The 25,192-nt window shown below is 41.8% G+C and overlaps 1 protein-coding gene across 1 annotated transcript in view; it reads right to left on the bottom strand.

Annotated features, from left to right (window-relative positions):
• The window catches only part of PLPP4 (phospholipid phosphatase 4), a 47,175-nt gene extending 25,880 nt beyond the window's left edge, over positions 1 to 21,295 (bottom strand). The window contains exons 1-3 of the mRNA XM_038141042.1: positions 21,036 to 21,295; positions 6,308 to 6,416; positions 2,427 to 2,517 (exon numbers count right to left, since the gene is read on the bottom strand). Coding sequence (XP_037996970.1) covers positions 2,427 to 2,517; positions 6,308 to 6,416; positions 21,036 to 21,091 — 256 coding nt within the window. The 5' untranslated portion in view covers positions 21,092 to 21,295. The remainder of the gene's footprint in view (positions 1 to 2,426; positions 2,518 to 6,307; positions 6,417 to 21,035) is intronic.
• Positions 21,296 to 25,192: the final 3,897 nt, after the last annotated feature.

Raw genomic sequence — 25,192 nt, 5'->3', positions numbered from 1 at the left:
ATTTCCAGCAGAACATTTACAGTAATATAACTTTGATTATGACAGCCACATGAGCTATTTTCTCCTTGGACTGCTGCCCCAAAGGCTGCACTTCGGCAGCACTCATCCTGTTTCCATAAAACCTTTGCCTGAGGATATTACAGATCATAAAAATGTGTTATAGTGTTATATTTTTAAAGTTTAAAAAAAAAAAGCAGGACCTTCATCACAGCAAAAAATAAGAGTTTTCTCAGAATATAACAATAGCTGCCAGCAAAAATGAAAGAACAAGTCAATCCTAGAGACACTCATGCTGTTAAAAAGATCTTCTTCTTTCAACACCTGTGTTCACAGTGACCACTCAATCCTGTGCTCTGTTTTTCCCCTCCATTTTTTTTTTGTCTCAGTTTTTTATGAAAATTGCACGGGGAAATTTTCCATAAAGTCAAATGCAGATGACCAGCAATGCCACAGCACTACACTGCCCTTCTTAAAAAACATATCTGCTTTTGAAGACAGGCAGTAAAATTCAGTCTTTTTGTTGAGTTTTGTCTTGATTGTTCCTTGTACACCTGACAGAGCTGTGCCTTCTCTGTTGCACATTCCTTCCACTGGCATGCCAAGCATCAGGTGAGAGTGTGAATGTAGGATGGTTAAAAAAAATATTTATTTGTTCTGCTGTTGTTTCCTTTTAGAAAGATTCATGTTGCCTGTCTACAGTCATATAATCCAGTGAGAGATTCAGGCACTCCCATGGGAAGGCTAAAGGGCACCTGAATTAACTCCTCCTTACTCCAGGTGCATTGAATCCCCTTCTCTCTATTAATGGCTGCATGAGGGGCAAAGAATTTTCACTTCTTTTCCACCTCTTCTCCCCTCCACGCATTATGCTTAAAGAAATCCACCTTTTGGGGGACTCCTGAATCATTCTTTATGGACATCCTGTGCCAGATCTCAGCAAATCAGAGGCTCACCACACCTAATGAACCTTCACATCACCAGACACTGAACTTCATTAGAGTACAGCGCCCTTGAACTGGTAAATAAGTGACAAATAAGGCACAAGAAGTTCCACACTTATGGCACAAACTGAACAGAACATCAGGGTTGGTGTTTCCTTAGTCTGGGCAGCGAGGGGAATGCTGGGGAAGCTGGAAACTTTTCTCCTAGATGTTATAGAGGGAATAACAACAGAACGCAAAACAGCAGGAAAAAAATTAAATAATGTCTTTTTAGAAGAAAAAAGTGAAAGTAAGTGATGGAGAAACTGGGGCTAAGCTCCTTTCCTGCTTATGGAACAGGAAGGGAGGCTCAGAACTGACTGTGTGCGTTTCATGAACAAGGAGTTACTCCCACTGAATGGACTTGTCAGTGAAGCATCACTCTAAAACATTCCAGAACTTACAACAAATGACTGGCAGCCGTCAAAACAAACCTAGGATCATTTCACACTTGTGTGAGAGCAACTAGAGAAAGAACAATCTATGGGAATTAAGCCTTGTCTAAAAATTTTTTTTCCAATTACACAGTGCCATTTACATCCTATCTAGTTAAGGCAAGGCTGAGCATTGCTTTGATTTTACCATGTAAGGGGCAATAAATAAAGTGTAAATTAGCCAGTAAAACAGGATTTCAGAATTATGACTATTTCAAGCATAAGGCAAACAAAAACATTTGCAGTTCTTAGTGCTTCAAGGTATCCCTTGCCAGTGAAAGTGCTTGAATCAATATTGGTCTCTGGCAATATCTATATATAAAAAGGATCTGAGCACATACCACTGTAAGATTTCAAGAGATAGGCACAGCCAGAATTAGCTGGAACAGCTTAAAACTTACCCTTTCCATTGGCCTCTGCTCCAATTTCCTGCCTACAACTGTAATTAGACCTCACCCACAGCACAGCCAGTACAGCTCGCAGCCCAGGATTAAGTGCACAGCTAATTCCATTGGCAGTTAAGGATGAAACAACAGCTTCTAATTAGAAAAACTGAGCCAAGAGCACGGATTTTGCAATGGGTAACAGTAAATTGCAGGAGAAGATCAGAGAAAACAATGAGAGGAGTAATTTCCTACACTAAGCAGCTGAGCTGCACAGCACTTTCCAGTCAAAGCCCTGATTTAGAATAGCTGCAAGTATAAATAAGAGGTAAGTAATAGATTGGGTGTGACAGAAAAAATACACATCTGAGCAGTCTCTCAGATGGACCTGTCTTTGCTGATCAAATTCCAGTCCTTTCTAGCTAGACTGTGGAATTAAGGCACAGAATTTGTACATCTACACACTCACATAAACCCAAAGGCTTCTGCGAGATGCCCTGCAACTGCTCTGAAAATGACTGTAATGGACTGTAATGGAGACAGGTTTTCTTCAAGGCTTGGACTGCACTTGGAATCAATCTCTGAGAGCCATCAGACACTTTTCCACCTTGAGGAATGACATACATTACCTAAGAAAGCCTCTTTAATTTCAGTCTTGTCTGTTCGACGGATTATTTTCACCACAAAAATGACTGCAAGTGGCGTGAGGAACGAAATTGCCTGTGGGAGATAACAAACACCGAGCGTGAGAGCATCAATTCCTTCTCAGTCCTACTGACTAATAATTACCTGCAGCCAGCTCCATTTAAATTGAAGGGCTGAATGATCTTTATCAAACTCCTGACCTTAAGCAAAGTGGGATGATTTGTCTTTGCAACTCCAGGGTGACCAGCACATTAATATTCCAATATAGCCCTCGACTATAATTGATTTGTAATTGCCCAGAGATGCATTTAAACTGCCAGCTCCCCCAATGAAAAAGTCTATAAGGTCCGAAAAATCCAAAATACAGATTTTGGACATTTTTTCCTCAGTTTGCATTGCTGAGGAAGGCAGCCCACCCACCCAGGCTGAGGGCTCAGTAAGCCCCTACTCAACACAACAGCCTGCAGCACCAACCTCCTGGCATTTCAAAATGTTCTTTAGCTTACTTTTTGTTTTCTTTTCGACTGTCATGCTTGAATGCATTGGGAAGATTGTGTCTCTCTGATTCTTTTGTTTACAAGTGTTCAGATGTGGAGCAAACTGCTTTATTTTGTTCAAATTCAGAAAAACAACACCTGAGCATCCACAGGTTTTGTCGCTGGTTAAACAGAATATCCTGTAATTGTCAGTGCTGGAGGACAGGAATCCTCCTACAAGGAACCTGAAATGGCATCTGTGCCTCAGTGCACACACTTTATTCTCTTTAAAAAAGGTGAAAATTACTGGTTAAGGTTTGGGTTTAGTTTTTTTTTTTTTAATTATTTGGTTTTTTAACAAGGCAAAAATTGAGCTGTAAATGGCACAAGGGGTGCCAGGTCTTAAGTAAGATTCTGTTTTCTTTACTGAAGCTGAACTGGGCCTTAAATAGCCCCAGTGACAGAAAAACCAGACCAGACAGATGTATTATGGCAAAAGACACGTGACTCCATCTTCTTCTTAGACCACAGATTAATCCCAGTCCTCACTTTATGATTTTGGACAATTTGAGTAGGAAACTACACGAGAGTGGGCTACGTTTGTAATTTTGGCTGTGCACCTTGTACCAGATTGTCCTTGCCTGCATCTCCAATACTAACTCAGTGAACCATGCAGATTAAAACACAGCCTGGAGTCTGCTCCCCTTCTCTACATTTAGGAAGGCAGGCACCAGAATTTGTGTAAAAAGAGGAGTCACTTCCACTTAAAATCTCCCCCTGTCTAAGTATGTGTGGAATTCAAGTTTGGATGCCAATGCCACATTACTGCTCCAGAAATATTCACTTCTCTCTATCCTCATCAACAATTTAATTTCTGCTTTCAGAGACAGTGTGAATTTAAAAAAAAAAAAAAAGTTGAAGCAAATCCTAGAATTTTTAGTTTCATTCTTAAAAATAAGTATTGCCACCAGGAAAAGAAGAAAAAGATGAAAAATATCTTCATTCCACTACTGAAGAACATGCAGAAATACAGCCAAGGCTGACAGGCTTTGTGGGGGTTTAATGGAGTCAGAAATCTTTTGAACAAGCAGGAGCATCAGAAATTATCAACAAAGAATAGCATTCAAGTGGCAGCTTGTTCCAAGCCACTTCCCTATCCATCTTCAGAAATGTGGTAAAACTGCAGATTTCCTCATATTTTACAAGCATGTGAATTTTTTAGGGAGATAAAGGTGCTTTTTATTCTGCAGAAAAATGCACACCCAAAGAAATTCTGGCTTGTGACAGACTCCTTTAATTTATTTTGCAAAAAAAGTTTCTCAATGGCTCGTATCTAAAACAGATTTGGCAACATTCTAATGAGCAATGCTCTCCTCAGATGCATCTCAGCTATGTTTCCTTTCCCAGCAGTGAAATATTCCAGCATTGCCAGGCTTTTGCGAAACATGGACAAAATCTCTGTCATTTGTTATTCATAATAAATGAATAATAAAGCCAGAGAGGTGCTGAAGTTACAGGGACACAATTCCACTTTTCCAAGGGAAAGCTGGCAGTTACCTGCACTTTCCAAGACAAGGAATATCCTTTGATAGACACAGAACCAGGCTCAGCTCTTCCCAGTTTTTGCTCCCTGCAGAAGTCAGCTTTGGATGTGCATTCACATTTCTTTTGAATTCAAGTCTCTCATAGCAAATAAAATCATCCAGCAATTCATAAAGTCTTAGAGATTGCTTTCTGATAAGCCATGGCCATAATTTCAGTATCAGAGCACAGCAGTGGCAACAAATTCTTTCCATAAAGAAAGCTTGTGAGCAATGCTACAGTCAGATTTTTCTTCTTTTAAATTCAAAAAAAATAAGAAAATAGAAATTACCCATGTTTCTTAATTTAAGAAGCTGTTGACTGTTTAAAATGAGCCAGAAAGAGAACACAGGCCATACAAATGTTACTGACACAGAGTTGCCTCAAAGTTCCACCCACCACAAACTTTGCCAAACTCTGGGGCTGTGGGAGCATATTAGATGTGAATTATTATTATGGGACTAGATTATAATTATATCCCAGAATTGTGCTTCCCAGTGCCTGTTGCCTGGGGAATAAGAGGATGGAGTAATGATTATCCCAACTGTTTTCAAAAATCATTTCACCACTGCAGCAAAACCTTGTACAATGATTCTCTCTTGGTTCTTGAACTCCTCAGTCACAAACAGATCAGAGAAACCAGGTAGCAAAGTAATGCTGAGCAGGTATAAAAAAACCACACAATTAAACTCAGTCTTTCCCAGCACAATAATTTAATGTTGGGCTTGGGGGTTGTTTTGTTTGTTTGTTGTTTGATTTTTGGTTTTTAAGTTTTTTACCCAGCTGTCTTCCATTTCAGGAAAAACATATACTTTCATCCATACAAGATTTAAAAGTCCAAATTAGAGCTGCTTCTTAATGCAATATAAACAAAATGTTTCTTGTTTATAAAGGTAAATTTAAAAGTCAGGCCTTCAGCCTCTTCTTAGAAGGCTGGGATAAATGGTTGTTTCATATGCAGGAGGTGCCTTTAAATTGTTCTTTAATTAAAAAAAAAATTATAAATTAAGCATTAGGTGTTTATAAAGAAAGCTGAATAGAAATTACATAGCTGATTTGCATTTAATCTGTATTCAAGTTTGAAAAGTAAAAACCCTGGGTTCACTGAAGACTCAGGAAAAGATGACTTTGGGGCAGCTGTTGGAAAGATTGACTTTTACAGCCTGAATTTCAGCATTTCTGAGTTAGTCTGTTTTACTGCAGTCATAAATAAAGATTATCATGGTCATTAATCATTGCTAGTGAAGGTTATCAAAATTATGAAGTTTGATAACCAAATTCAGCCATCCAGCCCGCATGTGCTGAGCAGGGAAGAGCCAGAAGAGCAGTGACAGCAGGGCAGCTGTGTGATATATTTAGTGTTGGCAGAAGCTAAAACAGAGGTTTTGCCTCTAGGGAAAAAAAAAAGATTATTCAGAGTCCAGTATCTCGGTGCCTAACACGACTGAAACAAATTTGATCTCAAAATTTAAGCACTTAACCTCCTAAGAGCATGGCAAGGTTTTGTCAGGTCACCCAACCAGCTAATTGAAAAAACTTCTCTACTCATTTCTCTCACATCCCTCTCAGCTACCACTGCTCTCAACCCTGAACTGAAAAATCAACATTCATAAATTCAGTCATCTGATAATGCTGCTTTTTAAAGACTTCCCATCATTTGCTACATTTTGGACAACATTGGCTTGGACAAGAACTGCCTTTGGGATTAAAGGAACGTCCTCTACCTGTGAAATATTTCCTGCTGCTTATCAAAGGAACATTTACTCAGTTTGCAGCCATCAAATGACCCAGGGGCCTTTAGTACTCACAAACATGAGCCGTGTGGGGATGTTGTCTGATTGCACCAAGGGATTTTTGTACAGCCAGATCTCCTCTGGCTGGATCACTCGCTGGAATGGATCCAAAAATTCCGTAAAACTGAAAAAAAACAATGAAAGATACAAATGTTTCACAATTTGAAGCGATGACCAAAAACCCCCAGAAGAGTTCTGCTCATGTAGAACTTCCCCCAAATTTGACTGACACAGCATGCATGAATTATCCTTATTAATAAATTGTTACACTGCCATCCTACCTCACTGCGTTTTAGTAATAAACTTTATAAATACACCCTTCAGAAAATGGGTTTTAAAAGTCTACACCTTTGAAATTGTTCTACAACCTTATAAAAGTTCCATAAACACTACTGGGGAGAATCAATTTTTTTTTTTTTTTTTTTGGGAGGGGGGAAGTGTGCAAATAACACAGTGAAATTAAATAAATCATGTAGTCATTTATTATCAATTTACAATCATGTAATCCAGTCTCTTATAATTATTGTTCATAATTCCTGAAAAAAATTATATAAGAAATGTAAAACATTAAATGCCTTTCAAATGTCAAGATTCAGACTTTGAAGCACAACAGTTGTATTTGCAGGGTTGCAAAGCAAAAGAAAGAAGCAGCCCAGAAAATTTCTTCTACTGATAGAAAAAAGAGATAACTTTAGAGAATTTCTCCAAAAGAGACTTACTCCTAGAACAGGATGGGCTGTCAAGCTGAAGAAGAATCTAAGTCTACCAGAAATATCTCATTCTACCAAAATAGTTTTAATTTCATTATTGTGTCTATTAGCCACCTTATAAAGCAAAAAACACCAAAAAAAGGGGAAAAAACAACAGAAAAATAAAAACAATCCACCCAAACAAACACAGTAAAAACCTCATTGTTCTGTAATTACACTATTTGGCAATTAAGAGCATCAAAATAAAATGTTGAGGTCCCATTGTTCTGTAGAAAGTAATTTGTGTTGGTGTTTTTTGTCATGCACTGAAAGAAAAAGCAGGAATAGTGATCTTTGGCTGCAGCTGGAAGTTTCAGAAGCTTCTCATGACTACCTAAATTAGCTCACTTCATTTAAACCACACTCCTTTTTCCACAGAGTCCTGCAGTGCTCTTTAACTCTTCTTGGCTTTGAATTAATATCAGACAATCTGGGAAGTCTGGCCTGTGCTTTCCTCTGCTCATTTCAGGTCTGGGTTACTGGGGCTCAAGGAACGGGGGCTGAGGGAGGACACAGGGACAGTTTTCTGCAGGTTGGTCTCACCTGATAAACCAGAGCCAGAACTCAGAGGTGCAGCAGCCCAAAGCTTTATTTACTGGAAGTTCTCCAGAGCCAAGGGATTTAAACCTCTCCAAACCCAGGTTTTACATCAGTAGCAGGCACATCAAGTGATTTTGCAAAGAGAAAAAGCCCAAAGCAATTTGCAGAGCAGAGTGAAATTAAACCATACTCACACATGCAGCTCTCCCCAGGGAAGACAAACCTCAAAAAACCCAGCTGGGTCAGCAATTTCCTCAAGAGAAGCAAGCCACTGCCACTGCCCATGGCAGGGGGTGGAACTAGGGCATCTTCAAAGGTCTTTTCCACCCCAAACCCTTCTCTGACCCCTTTACCTGAGCACACTCAGACTCCCTGACCTCTTCTTCCTCTCCTTTCCTGTAGTAATTACATATCCTCTGAGCAGAGAGAGACATGGTTCTCCCAGGAAAATCCTGGGAAGCTGTGCAGAGGCTGTGGGAAACTTAAGAGGAAAGAATTGAAACAATTATTATCTCTCTTTCTGCAACCACTGTTTGTAGATATGGCTCTCCAGAGTGTGCTGTTCACCAGAAGTGTGAGAGAAGATTCCTAAAGGCCAGTCAGGTCTTACATCCACCATTGTTTCTGTAAGAACTGTAGATTTCCAATAATAAAGTGTCTTTTCATGCCCTCTGATGATGGAGTCTCTGTATCACCTTTGGCTGTCCCCAGTACCCCTCCAGTGCTACTTTCCTAGAGGAAAACAACCAAATTTAAGGAGCAAAGAAGGTCAAACACAGCCTTGTCACTTGCAACAGTATTTCTGTTTCCTATCCTGGCCTACATGGACAACAAGATTGTTCTGGGAGCTTAAGGAGTCTGGTTTTGCAAGGGGAATATTGACTGTTGTACTCAGCTTCTCCAGCCCAGAGTCTGAGCCTGCTGTCCCAAGGAAGGTGAACTTCAGAAGTGTCAAAACAATTTGTTTCAGTGTTTTCAAACTGAAAACGAAGCCTTTTTTTTAAAGTTTAAAAGACAATGGCTTGTGCAAGACATGAAAATAGGAAACATTTCTAAAGAAGGACAGTTCCATATCACCCATATGAAAAATTCGTTTTCTAGATTTCAGCTAGAAAAATAAAGGTCAACTCCATGACAATGCAAGCAGGTTTGGTTCCAAATTTCAGCTAAGACAGAGTCCTGAAGTACATTATTTGGAGTATTTCTGGTAACTGCAGAGACCAAAGCACACACAAATATCTGTGCTTCAAGGTGATCATGGCACATCCGTGCACCAGTGCACTCCTGGAAAATTTGTCACATTGGATCAGAAATGTAATTAATTTCACGTTAAGACATTTGACATTATGAACAAATGCCAACAGAGTTAAAGGTTTGGGGCTCTTCTTGATCTTTTGTCTCCTGCCCCTCATGATGTAAGAAAACTGAAATTATTTTTGTTTAAATCTGAGGAATTTTTAAAAAATCAAACTCAGTTCTCACAGGAAACATGCTGGGACATTGCAGATACATACTGTCATAAGATTTGATACCTTTAAGAACAAAATAACATGTGCTAAAGAGATGAAAATGTAATAAATAACATTAAAAGTATCTGATTTCAGATGAGAATTGATTTTTTTGATTAATATATACTCATCTGTACTCATATAAAGAATGAGTAATTTCAACAAATCTATCAATAACTGTAATTATTACTATTTTATGCAACAGCAGCAGTTTTGTATCCACTATATATTAAGTCTGATTACGTTTTTATCTACTTATTTGACTTGTGTTCTGAATATCTTCCCAAAACTGTGTTCAAATTTAGTGCAACATAATGTAAAAAAAACCACCAGAAAACAAACAAACAAAAAAGTCTTCTGAAACTGGGCAAAATAATTTCAGAATCACTGTTGAAGGAGAAAATAAATAGCTGCAGAAGGCAGCAGATGTCTCTGTGAACAATACAGAAATAGAAAGTAAACAGTTAAAGGAAAGAGACTGTAAAAAAAGAAATAACTTTTTTTTTTTTAATCTTCCCAAAGAGCTCAACTGCTAATTAAATTTTTATGCCAAGACTCATAAGAGAACAATTCTCTTCTTTTTTGAAGCATCACCAATGGGTGAGTGGATATGAGATTTCACTAGCTGGAAGGCAATTCCCTTTGTACTCCATTAAACAATCATGAGGACATACTGGCTTCTAAGCTGCCTGACACTTGGATTTATGTTCCTTTGTCCCAAACAAAGTGCAGTCTATCACTATTCAAAAGTCAGCTCAAGCCTGGTTAAAGGACTAGATGTGATGAGAAATGAGCGCCGGCCTTGGACAGAGAAAACTGGTTTTGATCCTTTTGTGGTATGGCCCAAACCTCAGTCATGGAAGTGTCCCTTGGCACTTTGCCCTGGTGGGCAAAAAAACCTTCCTTTGTTTTAGTACAGAAAAATTTAATCTTAGCGTTTTGGCCTTTTTTTCTTCCTTTTTACATATTCACCCAACATTTTTAACAGCTTAGCAAGCAAGATTTCAAACACTTCAGCCTCATGACATGTCTTTAAGGCATAAAAGCACTTCCATTAACTTCGAGAGCCTTTCACTGTGACTTTCAAAGCAACCCAAGGGAAAGAAGAGCCCAAACTCCATTAAAAACATCAGTGAGCAACAGGTGCCCCAGTCCCTGGGGTTGCTTTGGCCATGCCAGCACTGCTGCTTACAGCTCCACACTGAGTAAAAACGCTGCTCTTTTCCAGGTCTTCGAGGCACATTAACTTCATTTCCATTTCACAGCGTGCAGCCCTTTAGGATCATTTCCTGCCAGCACCACATCACAGCCAGAGCCAGGTAACAGCTCACTAAAAGCAGTTTTGTGATGTTATGGAATAATAACTTGGGGTTATCTTTTTATGAAACCATTCACTGATAGTGAAGGAATCAAACAGAGCATAAATATCTTCATAGAGGTTTTGACCTGAGTTTCCACAGTGGTTTTCATCCCCCATAAGCAGCAGCAGGATATTCTTTGGCACCTCACCTTCTTGTTTCCACCACTGCTTGGCCCTCAACTCCATGAACCACGCAGCAAAGTTTAAATTTCTGCCTGGCCCTGAGATCTGCTAAAGAGGGGTTGGTAGGTTGGCAGGAGGAGGAGGAAATTGGGGGTTCTTGCCTTTCACTTTTCCTCTCACAGACAAATCTTGTCCCAAATACTGTATGACAGTAACTGAGAGGACAGAGCAGCACAAACGGGATGGCAAAGCACCAGGAGAGAATGAAAGAAACTTGTGACACCCAGACTTTCATCCCAGACACCTCATGAATGCCCCTCCTCTTTTCTAAACTTCATCTGTTGATGAGCAGATTTTATCCTCAAATGGCTCTGTCTGCCTGTCCCCACTGGGGCAAACAACAAAAAGATTGCAGATGTTCATCAGCTTCTCTTATAAATCACCTCTGGGGGCTTGTGGGGAATAAATCTGGCTCTGACCACCATTCCCCGCCTGCAGAACTCTGTGTGAGCAAACACTGCTGCCTCTCCCAAAACCACAGGTTAACTGGGACTCTTGGAACTCCATTTTCCATGTTTCTACATGGATATTTCCTCTAGTATTCCCCAAACTGGGTCTCACAGCTAGTAGTAAGAGCTTGTCTGGTGCGCCTGCCATGTTAAATTGTGCAATCAGCTGTTCTGCAAGGCTGTGAGCAGTGTCAGTGAGGCTGAAGTTGGCAATAGTTGCCCTAATTACAGAGGATATGCACAATTCATAACTCAGGATTTGCTTTAGGGGCTTCCCACAAGTGATCCAGGCTGAGAGAGAGAGAGAGCCCAGAGTTTGCATCAGCACTGAGCACTGTTCACAGTACCTTGGCTCACATTGGAATTCAAGACTTCAGTTTACCCTTTCTGAAACACACTAATAGTGGAGAAAGCATTCATGGCATGTTATTTGATGTACCTGGAGAGAATAACTGATTCTCAGTTATTCATGAGAATATTTTTTTTGTTTTCATGAGAAAACCTAGGTTTGTTTTCTGCCTACAAATAATGTTATGGGAAAAAAAAAAAAAAAAAGAAAAGAAGAAAACCATAACTTCTTGGAGGTTATTTTACAAATTCCTGCAAAACCTGACAAAATATGAAAAGCTTGAAAAGTTCTGTGGCTGGCACATAAAATTAACAAAATAGAAGGAGAGGGGAGAGGGATGAGGGGAGATAAGAGCCAAAGCCTGTGGTTTATCACCATGATTATGCTCTCCAAGGAGCTGGAGCAATTCAGACTCTGAAATGCTGCTGCCTCTGTATATCAGCATGATGAGATAGCTTTGTGTCAGCTCAGAGGTTAGGACAAGCAAAGAGATCTGAGCCATTTATTATCTAAAGTAATTTGGGAAATCCACAGCTCCTCAGCCATCAAGAAGGGTTACAATATACCTGGCCAAGACTCAATAATGAATGATGAGCAAGGAAGAAGCTGGCATGAATTAAAAATATACCTTCAATAACATAAACTCTACTTTGATAGAAATGTTCTCTGCAGTTGAGGCACAACACTGCCAAAAGATCTGGTGTTTCCTGAATGGTTTTACAAAGCAAGGTTGGGCAAACCATTCCAGTATCAGGATCAAAGTAACTCTGAATTCTGCAGTTTGTTGATTACCTGGACTTTATTACCTACACATGCCAAGTGTGCACTGCTGACAAACTCCCAGCAACAGCTTTCACTTCTCCAGAGAAGCCAAAAGGAAAGAGTTAATTTTAAATATATAACCTAAGTTATATTGCAATAGGTACTGAATGCAAGAGGTGTTCCCATCAGAACAGACCTAATGTTTTATTGGTTCCTCACAGACTTTTATGGAAACATCTTACTGTAAATATAATTTTTAACTGCACTAAAACAAATTAAGTACTGTACACTCACCCTGACACAGAAACACCAGTACCAATAAATTATCCCTTTTTAAAAGCTAAAAACTTTTTATTTCCCAGTACAATGCCATGCAGTGTTTACACCTGATTAACAATTTGAAAACCCCATATAGAGCAGTGTTTAAACCTGATTAACAATTTGAAATCCCCATATAGAGCTTTACTGGGACTGATAAAGACAAAGGGCACTGGCAATGTTTTTGGGGTTTTTGTTTAATGTCACTGGCACTTAGAGGAATGGTTCTGGGGGGTAGCTTTGGCTTCAGATGAATCAGTATGACTTGGTGGAAAATATTTCTGTATACTTTAAATTAGCTAGCAATTGCAGTGTGACATTTAATTAGTACATATGCCTCCATTAGCCCTTCAGATATACAAGAAATAATTTTGATTAAGAAAAGAAGGAAAATAAGTTCTGATGAGATTTTTAAAACACACACATATTACCACAGCTGCCATATTTCCCTGAAGTGCTAAAAAAGGAGAGTTTCCAGTATTTTCCTTCAGCCTTAGTAATAGGTTTCCCAGATTTGCCTGACATACCCACTGATTTTACAGATTTATATCAGGGTAGAACTTCTTCCAAAGCTGAAGGGCCTCTCCTCCTTGCAGCCAACAAGGAGGCAACAGCGTGGAGCCTGGGCTCACTTAAAAGCTCAGATCTCAAACTAAAAACAATACAGGCTCACAAAAGGAGTCCTGCAGCTTATGAAGTCATGTATAAATGAGATATATACTTAGAATACATAATATGAAAGAGCAAACCAACAATCTTTTCATAATGCTGAAAAAGAAAGAACAGCCTGGAGAGGAATTTAGAACCTAATGTTGGGTTTCTTTGCACTTCAATTATATTGTCCCTGTTTTCTCAGCTCCTGGCATTTGAACTCTCTAAGTAAAAAATTTCCATCCTGTGACACAGAGGAAAAGGAAAGGATTACCTGAGCATGCATGAACAGCACAAGAACAAGAGGTTAACATAGCTAGGAAGTTGTTCTTGTGCACCTGAAAGATTCCAAAAACTTCCAGTCCATGATTCTCCTTGTTAGAGGCTGAGCCTTTGAGAGCAAGTAGAGCTAAAAATCACTGAGCAGCACTATTGTGAATCTAGAAAACTCCCATTCCATGGGATTGAAATGGGTTTCCAGGCCTTAAAGTACTTAATTAGCTTCAATACAGCATCTTCACCATCATATCTTCCTCACAGGAGTGGGATATTTGGAAGTGGAAGGAACAAAGAGGGAACAGCTGGGCATGCAGCACTGCAGCTTTGATCAGAAGAGCAGGAGACAGGAGTGACTATACTGAACCATGAAAAAAACTACTGCCAAATGAGTCTAAGTCATGTATTTTGACTTGGTTTTAATTTTCACAACTTTCCTTGACCTCATATTAAAAGTGATCTTTGCAGCTTTGCTTTCTGGTCAGCAGAGTATAAAATAAACCATTCTGAAACAAAAACAACTTTGCTTTGGCATTTAGCTGCTCCTGGTGTGAAAGAGCCATTCAGTCCTTGTGATCCCTGCTCACATGGAGCAGTGCTGCCCTTGGAAAACGAGGCAAGGATATCAGAGCTGCTGATTATTGTCAAGGTGCAACTCTTCAGGCCATCCAGAAATGTACCACAAATAATCAACAGTGGTAGTTGTAAATAGAAACAGAAATAACCAATTTAAATTTAAATAGAAATAATAAATTTAAATTTAAATAGAAATAATAAATTTAAATAGAAACAACCAACATCAGCCAAGTGAAAACTATTGGCTCCTGCTTTCATTGCATTATCTCTTATTTTATTTACTAATAAAATTATTTATGGTATTAGTTGTTGCTTCTATCCTTTACACTTATAAATATACCCTATGATACAAGACATTCTACAAAAGCCATTTTAATGTGCGGCTGGGAAGGAGAAAGTAGAGGAAAATAAAATAATGAGTTCTGGAGTCATTAGAAGTGTCAAAGCTGGCAGCTGTACATCATCCTAAAGTGAAAAACAGAATTCATATTACAGGCTTATATTAACTAAGCACATGCCTGAATAATGAACCCAAACACACTGCAGACAGTCAAAATTTTCCTCTTGACGTTTTTAATGCTTATTTTGATTACATCTCAAACTGTTTTCAGTCAAACTCTCCACAGCTCCCTGCACAACTACACAGCTTCACAGCAAATTGATGGAGCTGAGTCTGGTAGTTTCTTTTTTTTCCTTTTTTTTCATATCTGCATGTCACACACCATTGATTATGTCTGGAGCCGAAGTGAAAGTTGGGGTAAACTCACAACTATGCTGAGTTTCTCTCTGTGACAAAAGCTCCCCCTCTCAGTTGTCTCTGTCCCTCCCTCACTCCTCCTGCTAATGATAATGCAGCACTCAGGCATCCCCTGGTCAGTACCAGCACAGTCCTCTCTACACAAAAAAAGTTACAAGACACACGAAATATTATCCTTAATTCATTTTTAGCATCAATAATTCTGCCAGCTCTTTCCAAGTACTGCCTTTTCAACGTCACTGACAGATTGGGAGACCATAAAGATCTTGATTTACGGTGCCAGATATGAGTACATTCTCAGCAGTAAGACTGTAATTTTTATTAAGTTCTTTCCCATAAGAATCACAGTTGTGCCCTGTCTTGACTGTGCTTAGATCAAAGTACAAGAATCAATTCATTAAAGAAAAATTTCCCCCCCAGGAACCCTATCAGTGGCATTCTCCCTGTAAAACATCCTCAATCAGGCTAGAAGCAAATAAACACAAAGTGCCAAAGCCTGTGAGTAAATGAGATTCAACAACAAGATTCAACAAGAGACACAAAGTCACCATTTACTCCTCAAAAAATCTGGAGCAGATGCTTTGGCATTTACAATAACATCCTCTTTTAGCATGTATTCAGCTGTGAGTTTAGCCATGGAGGTCAACTGTAAATCCCATCCTATTAGCAGGACAATTAGAATTCCTGCCATTAAATCCCCTTCCCATCCTTTCACTCCCTCTTTCCCCCAGACTCAGGGAAGACAAATGAAATAATTCAGCTCCACAATCTAGAAGTATTGATACAACAGTCTGTAAAATCAATTTGTCTTTTGCTCAGACCAGAGTCTGCACAAAAAGACAAGTAGGTACAATTTCTACTGAATAACTGCTACCAAAGTCAGCAAAATCCTACCCTCTTCCAATAAATAAAATACAGAACAATGGAATCAGAACATTCAGCTAGCTGAAACACCAAGCAGCTGAACAGCAGGATGGCACTGAGTGGATGCTCCTTCCTCAGCTGGATGGGGGAGACAAAATTCACTGAAAGGCACCTGGGTCCAGGTGAGAACAGACAGAGATCACTCAGCAGTTTCTGTCATGGAAAAACAGACCTGACTGAAAGAAACTAGTCTAATCGCAGCAGGAAAATGAGAAAATAAAACCTAATCCTTAAAACAGCTTCCCACCCTTCTCCCCAGGCTTAACATGGAATTTTTTCTCCCTCCTCCCTGCAGCGGTACAGGGGGTGGGGAATGCAGACTGAGATCAGATCATCACAGCCACCCCTGCAGGCCCCCTTCCCACCAAAACCTGGCCATAAAACCCAAAACAGCACCAAGTATCCCTGTGAGCTCCCTGGTAATTCATAGCCAGGGCAGGGTATGAATATTGTCATTTCGTTCTGTGCCTCCTATGACACCAGCTATCCTTGGTATTTAGGGCATTTTGTTTTCACAGTAACCTAACCAGGACACAGAGCAAAGTTAAAATTCAGCTTACTTTGTGGTATCTCAGGGAGTTACAGGAGCTCCATTCCAGCTCTCCCATCCCTTCAAAGGTGTGATTGACTCTGCTGAGCACTGGAACAAGTCTGCTGCTCAATATGCAACCTCTGATAGGTGCTCTCAGATCCCAAGCACCAGAAAAGCTCTTTTCTACAGCAGGTCTTGCCCTTACCTCTTCATTAACCCTACTCAGTGTATTAGACTTCAACCTGCACCACTAAACAAGTCTTTCACTCACTTTAATCACATGTAAATTACAGTTTACGACAGTGCAGCTATTTTTTAAGCAGGCTAGCAAGCATATTGATGTTTTCATCTGTTGTCATTACTGTTTGTGAAACTAACACTGAAAAAGCTCCAAGACTGTTCAATGTGTTTGGCTACCTCATGACAAAGAATTTATCAATTAACTGAAGGATAGGGTGAGAAGGATTACCCTTGTTTTCTTGATGAGAAATTAGGATACACAGAAATTAAGCCCAAGACTGTGAGGATCAGAAGCCAAAGATCAGGTTCCAAACAAAGTCAGAATTATGGAATATTCAAAATGAGAACAGAGGGCACAAAACCACTAACAAGTGGCCAAATACCTACTTTGAAACATTCACTAGAGAGCCAAGGCTTAAGGGGTGCTTTGGCTTCTTGGTCCAACTGATTTGTGTAAATTCGCAGCATTTGAGTCAGAATGAGAAAATAAATCACACTGTCTCATTCTGGTGATTTCTTCTCAATACCATCTTGCTTTTGCCACCTAAGAGTCACAATTTTCAGATCAGTCTATCCTCCAAAACTCCCATCCACAGGAGAGATAAAAGGCAAACCCAGTCTGGGAGAAGAGCAATGCAAAAGTGCAGCATTGTAGAATTTCCTCGGGTAATTGATTTTCTGTCTGTGTTAACAAGACAATACACAGTATCATTTATAAAGGCAACACGTGCAGGATATCCAGAAGACAACAGTGAAAGCTACTTGAAAGAGCTTTGCACACCAAGTTATTTCATGCATATTCATAACTTGATTAAAATATTAATACTGTAAACTTGTAAGAAACACAAGAGGCACAGAAACAGCTTTTATTTACTTACACCAGAAACTGAACATGGCACACACACAAAGGATGTCAGCATTACTCAGTGCTGGAAACTCACACATGTGCAATATATATCTGTATATTAGCCTGCAGATAAACATTTATTCCCAAGGGAGGCTGCTAATGAGACTCTGCTGTGGGGAAGATATCCAATTACTCCAAATGGCATTTATATTTTAATCACATCACATGCACTGAAGAGCTCGAGGTTTGATGAAGCAATCCTTGAAAGACTTTGCCTTTTTAATCAATTAGCTCTCTAAACATCAGTGACGTGCTGTTGACAAGTCCTTGGGTTAAATATACAACAACACACACAACACAAATCCTCTCTCCCTGCCAGGAGGAAACAGCATGGTCTTCTAAAACTTCTGAAGCAGGTGCAAAAAGTTTTCCTCATAGGAAACACCTAAAACAGAACACTAAGAAATAAAGACACCCCTCAGGCTCACTCTGAGCTACCACTCAGTGAACTCATTTTAGGACATTTGTTTTAAGGGCAGCACTCCTGTGTAAAACTATCAGACTTGCTCACAAATCCTTTTGTAATTGGCTTATCTGAATAAAACCAAGTCAAGCAAAACAATTTGCTTTCTTCAAGTAACCTGTAAGTGACAAATGCCACTGCACACACGGAGATGGAAGTTTGGTCATTTTTAACATGTTTTAGCATTAATCAGGCATTTTAAGATGCTCCAAGTCATAGAAATACTGCAACCATTTGGTTTTGGGTTTTGACTCTGTTGTTTGGAGTTTGGGTTTGTTGTCTTTTTTTTTTTAACTCCTGCTTCTCAATTTCAGGCAGACATAGTCCTTCTAATAAATCTCTTCTAACTAATCCCTCCTTCAATACCACTAAATCCTGAGGGCTAAAATGCCCTTTAGCACAGATCTCTCTAAAGGCAGAGAAGCTTGAGTTGCTAAATTTCAATACTTAATCCAGTCTTTAATTGCTAAGTGAGCTCTCAGCAATTGCCATGAACACAACACCTAGAACTGAGTCAGTTGTTAGCATTACCCTCCCTAAATGGCTGCTGAATTCAACCAAATCAATACTCAACTACCAAAAATGTGCATTGCATCTAAGGGTGCCCATCTGCAGGATAGAAGGGATCTTATATAACCAGTACAGGTTTCTGCCTTTGATGGAATGACTGACGTTGATAATTATGGCAACTGGAGGAAAAAAAAATTGCCAGTCTTAAACATAGAAAACATGGCTGTTCTTGATCTAAAATACTTTCAAATTGGCAATACATTCAATTTCAGCAATCATCAACAGAAGTTTTTACACCTCCATTTTTATGAAATGACATTTATTACCAAGCAAAGCTCCAGAGTGGAATGTGCACCTTTTTCTTCTGCATTCTGCGGTACAAAATATGCCAGTCTATTGCTGTGAGTGACATGAACTGTTGGGTTGAAGCCTAAAGACATCTGGGAGGCACAGATGGTTCAGAGCTCCCAAATAGCTGTGGAACCATTCCCTTCAAGGTCAGGTTTCTGACACTGCAAGGGCTGGTAATGACACAAAGCCATCAAGACCTTTTCAGAAAGAGCTCCTTCTCTTCTGTCCAGTTCCTCATTTCCTGGCACTCAGCACGGAGATGAGCTCAGACCCAGCCTCAACTCATTTCTGTTAATGGCACTCCTCTCCAAGGGAGGTGGAACCTGTACAGACTTTCCATTCCTAGAAATCTCTTCTGCAGCAGAGCTCAAGTTGCTGCTGCCTGGATTCCAGTCCCAGGGCTTCCAAATTCACCAGTGAATGCTCACTCCTGAAAAGATACTCCACTGAACTCAATGCTCCATAAAAACCTCTGCACTGGCTGTCTGTAAAACCTCAGGAAACAGAGTGCTTGAACCTCTGCAACATAAAAGTTTCAAAATGCAAGTAATTGCCACTTTAGAAAACTGAGAGAACTACTGAATACTATTGCAATAGCAAAAGATCACTTCTGTGCTAATATTGTCTGAATAGGAAAGCTCTTCCTTTGGTCTACCTAGAGACTGTATTCTTGCAACCATTATCAGGAAATAAAGTGCAGCTCTTCATGAAACTAAACACTGGCCTGAATTTGGAACACTACCATGCACATCACTTTCAGATGTCAATGAAGGCTCTGAATGTCTTATTGAAATACCAGAATTATTCCCCAGAATCCCAATGAGGCAGGAGCTGAGCTGTGTGAAAAATTCTTCCATTTTTTTTTCCATTTTTTAATTCTTCCATTTTTTAATTTGCCATTATGGTGACTCTACCAAGAGCTTTTTCTTCCCCCCCTCAGAGGATTTTGGAACCAAGGCAAAAAGAGTGGTGAAAATAATGGAATGTTCTAGAGAGGAGATAAAGACAGAAGAGAAGCACAACCAAGAAATGACTGATTATGATGGCTCATGATTTCCATATCATAGTAATAAGCTACATGGAGAGATCTCCTACAGGGGTGGTGCAGGTGGTGAATTACACACACAACTATAAAGAATTGAAAGGTTCTGATGTAGCATCAGCCTCTGAGGTCTTTGCTCACCCTGTAGCTCCACGTATCCAGAAAGGAGTTCTGCTGACAGGAACAGGTCTACTTTCAAAGTGAGATGCAACTGAACTGACAGATATCAAAGGCACCTCACAGGGTTTTGTTGCAAATCAAAAGATTTGCATCAATATTCAAGAGAAATGAGCACAGAGGGAAAAAATCAAACACCAGTAAATTGGGCAAGTTATTAATTAACCATGAGAGGTTCAGAAAGGACTCATCAAAGCATTCGGTTTCACCGGGTCTAAGTCAATATCACAGCTTAACAGATGTCCTACACTGCCTGCACCTGTGACCAACAGCATCCATCCTCAGGAAAACGAACGAGCAAACAGAAGAATCTGATCCCGGTTCGGTGATACTCCTGAGAGACCACAAAGACTCAGAACACTCATCTTTAAACATTAGCAATGGAAATGCAAACTGTTACAGAGTGCAACTTTTCATTGTTCAAATGCACGCAGAACACAAACTGCATGAAAGAAAGGGCTGAAATACACAAAGCAAAAGGATGCATAACTGCTTTCTGCTAAAAAAGGGCTGAGGGAAAGAATGGTCCTGCAACGATAGCTGCACATCTTTCAACAGCCAGATTTTCATGACTTTCCCAACCTCTGAAAGGAGGAAACCCTTTCCCAAACCCTTTCTCACACGTTCCACCTCCCGCTCAGCCCGCGGTCCTTGCTCAGCCCCGGCACCGGCGCTGCAGCTCCCCGGCCCCGGGGCTGCCGCTGCTGCCAGAACCAGCTGTTGGAGCCATCCACAGCCCCGCCAGGAGCGACTTTGCCCCACAGACCGCAACCAACCCGCCAGCACATTGGGGCTGCGTTGTTCTGGCTGGTCGCTTTCTGCACGCTTCTCCCACAAACAGCAGCTTCTCCAAGAAAAATTCCACTCGGCTCTTCGGCAAAACCCCGGGGCTGCGAGAGTTCCCTCAAAGACTCACCTGGGCGAAATATTCCACCCCCGAGCATCCCAGAGAGGGCACCGGCGGCAGCTCGGGCATCCCGAGGCATAGCCGGAGCCCACCGGGCGAGCCCAGCGCCTCCATCCCGCCCTGCCCGCCCTGCGAGCGGCACTCGCTGGTCACCCAGCACCGGGGCAAAGTTGCCGCGGTGCCTCCGCTGCCCGCCGCCCGGCGCTACTCACACGAAGACCCCGAAGAGCAGCGCCCGTATGCCGATCTCGATCGCCAGCTCCCGCATGGTGGGTCCGGCGCTCCCGCAGCCTTTCGCCGCCTCTCACGCCCGGGGGCAGCGGGGCCGCCTCAGGCCGCCGGGGCCGGAGCGCCGGGGCCCCGCGCAGAGCCCGGCCGGGCGCGGCCCCGGCCCCGCCATGCCTCGAACGCCGCGGCTGCCGCGCTGTGAGGGCGCGGCGCGGGGCGGCGGAGCCGAGCGCCGGGGGAGGGTCCCGGTGACTAACGCGGTGTCCCCGCTCGGGGGGAGGGGGCCGGGGATCCTGGGGATTTCCCCTCCCCGCCTCCCCGCCCGCCCCCGCGGCGCTGCCGAGCGGAGCCGCAGCCGGAGCCGAGCCCGTCCCGCCCGCCCCTCGGGGCCGCGCTGCGCCACAGCCCGCGGCTCGCCGGCACCGGGGTGATGTCCCCGCCTAACGCGGGGAAGGGGCGCCATGAGAGCGCTTTGTCTGCCCCCTTCAGCGCAGAGCTCCCCATCCTTCCCCGGAGGGCCGTGCACCCATCGGTGCGAGGGGCTGGCAGCCCAGGGCACCGCTGCCGCACGCTGGATTGCAGCTCCGGCCGTGGGCTGGCGATCCGGTGCTCATCTCTGGCTCGTAAGGAAGCCCCGCGCTTCGAAAAGATGGAAAAGAGCAATAATAAATGGGGCCGGCGGGAGGGAGCATCGCCGCGCACAGATAACACCGGGTGTCCGTAAAAACTCGAATTGCCGGCCCGTTGTGCAAAGGGCAGTCGCACCGCCCGTGCTGAGCTTGGCCCGTTCGCTTTGTCTTTGCATAAAGGATGAACAGTGTTTGAACACGCTCAAATGGTGTGTTTATGTAACAGGCTTTTCACCTGCTCACACATCCGTGCCTTTTAAACCCTACTCCTCATTGGTAATGCAGATAACCCAGCGTGGGACCCCAGTGTCCCTTGGTCAGATTCTGCGCAATATGTGGCATTGTAGCCTAAAGATGTCATTAATTCAGTGCCTGACCTTCCCCAGAGATGAGTTTAGCTAAACAGAGGTCGTTGTTATATGGGACCCCAAATTGCTGGGGGGGAGCAATTATATGGGATGGGAGAAAGGCAGCAGCAAAACAAGCAATGACTTGATTTACTCCTGTGATCCCTCCAATCCATCCACCATTCCTCTCAACGGCATTCTCTGAGCTGTCAAATCCTTCTGTTGCCTTAGCACAGAATTCACTTAACTTAAAGGTTCTTAACTCTTTTAACTTCCTAAGCGTGGAGAGATTCCTGAACATCTTTAGTATAAGAGAGTTTCAGCCTTAAGTCATGAAATGTAGCAAACTAATTCACATTTAAATGTATTTAATTATCTGCTTTCTTGGGGCATTTGAAGGGGATGTCCTTCAGGAAAGTGTTCATAGCTATTAACGCTGCACACAGCTACAAAACAGCCATCAGGGCTGCAGCAGGAATCCAATCCACTTTACTACATGATTATTGCTGGAGAATTAATGCCAGAAAGGCTTTGTTAAACCTATCTGCCTAATAGATGCACTGTGCATTAAAGGGAAGCTTTGAACTCTGAATTAACTACTAAGTAGTAAAACTGTTATTGACCATGTTTGTGGAAGAACAGAGACATGAGATTCTGTGCTAAACTCATCTACAGAGAAGTACACCAGAGCTAGATTTGTTGCAACGAGTGTGATTGTAACCCAGAAAACCCAGATGTGTAACTGGCATTGGAGAGAACACTAAAAGAGATCTTTCTTCCTCACACACCTTATTTAATTAATTTCCAGACAAAGCTCAGTCAACTACTTCTGATCTGGATTTTAAAAAATGTGATTCACTCTCAGGAAGAAAAGCTAAATTGTGAAATCTCTGTATTCCGCTGCTGGTGGTGGTAAAGGACATGCCACCTTCCTTTGAGGACACTCAGTTGGCCTGCTGTTGTCAAATACTTGTACCCCCAGTGACCGAATGTGTACCTACACTCCTGATAGGTGTGCCCAGGAATCATCTTTGCTTTTATTAATAGACAGAAATAGTCTCGTACTTTGTGTGAATCAAGCCAGTCATGAAACAAGGAGCTCTCCTCACAAATGAAACAAGATTTGTCCTGCTGCAGAGATCTGCTTGCAGTGTTCTGGCTCTCCAACATGTATCAGCTGATGGTGATTATTGAAGCATAAATAATTCAGATTGATTTTTATTTTTTTTTCCTAACTAGACCCAGCTTGCAGCTGGCTTCTGAACAAAAACTTGCTTTGACTTTTAAACTAAGTATGAGCTGTAGTGGTAAATAGCAAGAAAAAGATTTGAGGCTGGATTGTGGAATTAAGCTACAAGGCAGCAGGAGGTACAGCACAGCCACTGCAGTCCAGCACGTTCCTAGAGCAAGCCACAGTGACCCTGGCAACATCCCAGATTTTTATCCATCCCTACATCAGGCACAGCAGGTGCCCTCAGTGTTATTTATGTTTTTGAGTGACTGCAGAGGAGAGAGGACTGATCCCACCCCGATGGAGGCAGCTATTGATCCTTTTAGGTGGCTAACTTGGGTTCTCTGTACTTTCCTCTCACAAAGATTAGTTTCTCTTTGAGCCACCTGCAGCCAGCTTTCAGTCCTCAAAGAGATGTTCACAGCCACAAGGAGCAGCACAGCTGACCTGGCTTTTCTAGAGATTACAGCTTTTTGCCAGGATGTGTGCACGCTTCTTACCTGCCTTGGGGCAAAATCTTACAGCTCATGGTAAGCTGAGCTTAAAAAAATTTGATTTTTCTATCAAAGCAGGTAAACTTGATCCTGTCAAGAGGTTATGGGTAATAGCAACCTTGCAGCAGAAGGGACATGACAAAAAACACAGGTGGTAGTAACACCTGACATTCTGAAACCAGGCAAGAGTCTCAACACAACACATGAAAGTGACAACATTTTGTATGTTTTAACAAGGATTCGAAGGATGTTGAATAAAGTTTTCATACCTTTCATAGCTCTGGCTCAAACTCAGGAGCAGCTTGGCAGACAGCTCTGATTTTGGAGTGATTTACACTCAGATTTGTCACAGGACATAAAACTGATGAGGGTTCAGATCCACTGAGATTAAGTATTAAGACATGTCTGGATGAACAACATTTCTAGTTTTCCATTGCCTGAGTCTGTAGGCAACCAGATGTTTAAGCAAAAGCTGCTAGTCAAAGAAACACTGAAATCCAGCCTGATATGACACCAGGGCAGCTTTTTCATTCTTTAGCAATTACAGTCCACTAAACAACTTATTCTTTCAAAGACATAAATGAAGGGTTATTCTAGCACCTTCTCACATTGTCTTTACTTCTGTCACTATTTTTTCTTTTTTACCTTTTACCACTTCTCCTGCCTGTTTGAGTATTTAAATCTAGGTGACAATGGGGAAAAGCCCTTTTCCCCTTCCTTTCCTGCATACACATTCCCTGTGCACGGTCTCATCTGTGCTGCACACCCAGATGCAGTGCACAGCCCTTGGCTGGAGATTCAGCTCTAGAGGAGCTCCAAAGCCATGGAGGGTATTGTTAAGAAAATCGGAGTGAAGACTGAAATAATTTTATTTATTCTGCACATGTCTACACAGATGCATATGGCAATGGGAATTTCCCAATATCACTGGATTTGGCTGCTATTCCACATAGATTGCTGCTGGTCTCTTTCCTAAGTAGTTATTGGTACTCTGGTGGACAAAAGAAACTTCAGGCTATAAAACTCCAAAGGAATTGAAAACCTCAATCAGCCTGATGCAGCCATGCACATCTCAATTGCCCTGGATATCATATTTAAAACATTTATAAAAGCAAATCGTTAATGCTTCTGTTTAGTTACTGTGCAGGTGCCTCCAACTGGCTCCTGATTGTGCCTAATTAAACAGTTCTAAACATTAATGCATCAGCGAGCTTCAGCAGTTGCCGTTTAATGAAGTTGTGTCAAATGTTTCATCTGGGAGTTTTTTTGGGGGGTGAATGTATGTGCTTGGGGCCATCTGGTGGAGCAGAACCACAACGCACGGAACGTGCTGCCGCCCAGCCCAGGGCGGACTCACCTGGCCACTCCCGGGCATCCCGGGCATCCCAACCCTGTCAGGACATTCAGCCCCGGGTGCTCTCCTTTTTGGACTCACCTGGC

Source organism: Motacilla alba, chromosome 6 (assembly GCF_015832195.1).
Source record: "Motacilla alba alba isolate MOTALB_02 chromosome 6, Motacilla_alba_V1.0_pri, whole genome shotgun sequence".
NCBI lineage: Eukaryota > Metazoa > Chordata > Aves > Passeriformes > Motacillidae > Motacilla > Motacilla alba.
The sequence above is the reverse complement of the archived record's forward strand: the minus strand, read 5'-3'. Positions and strand labels throughout refer to the sequence as shown.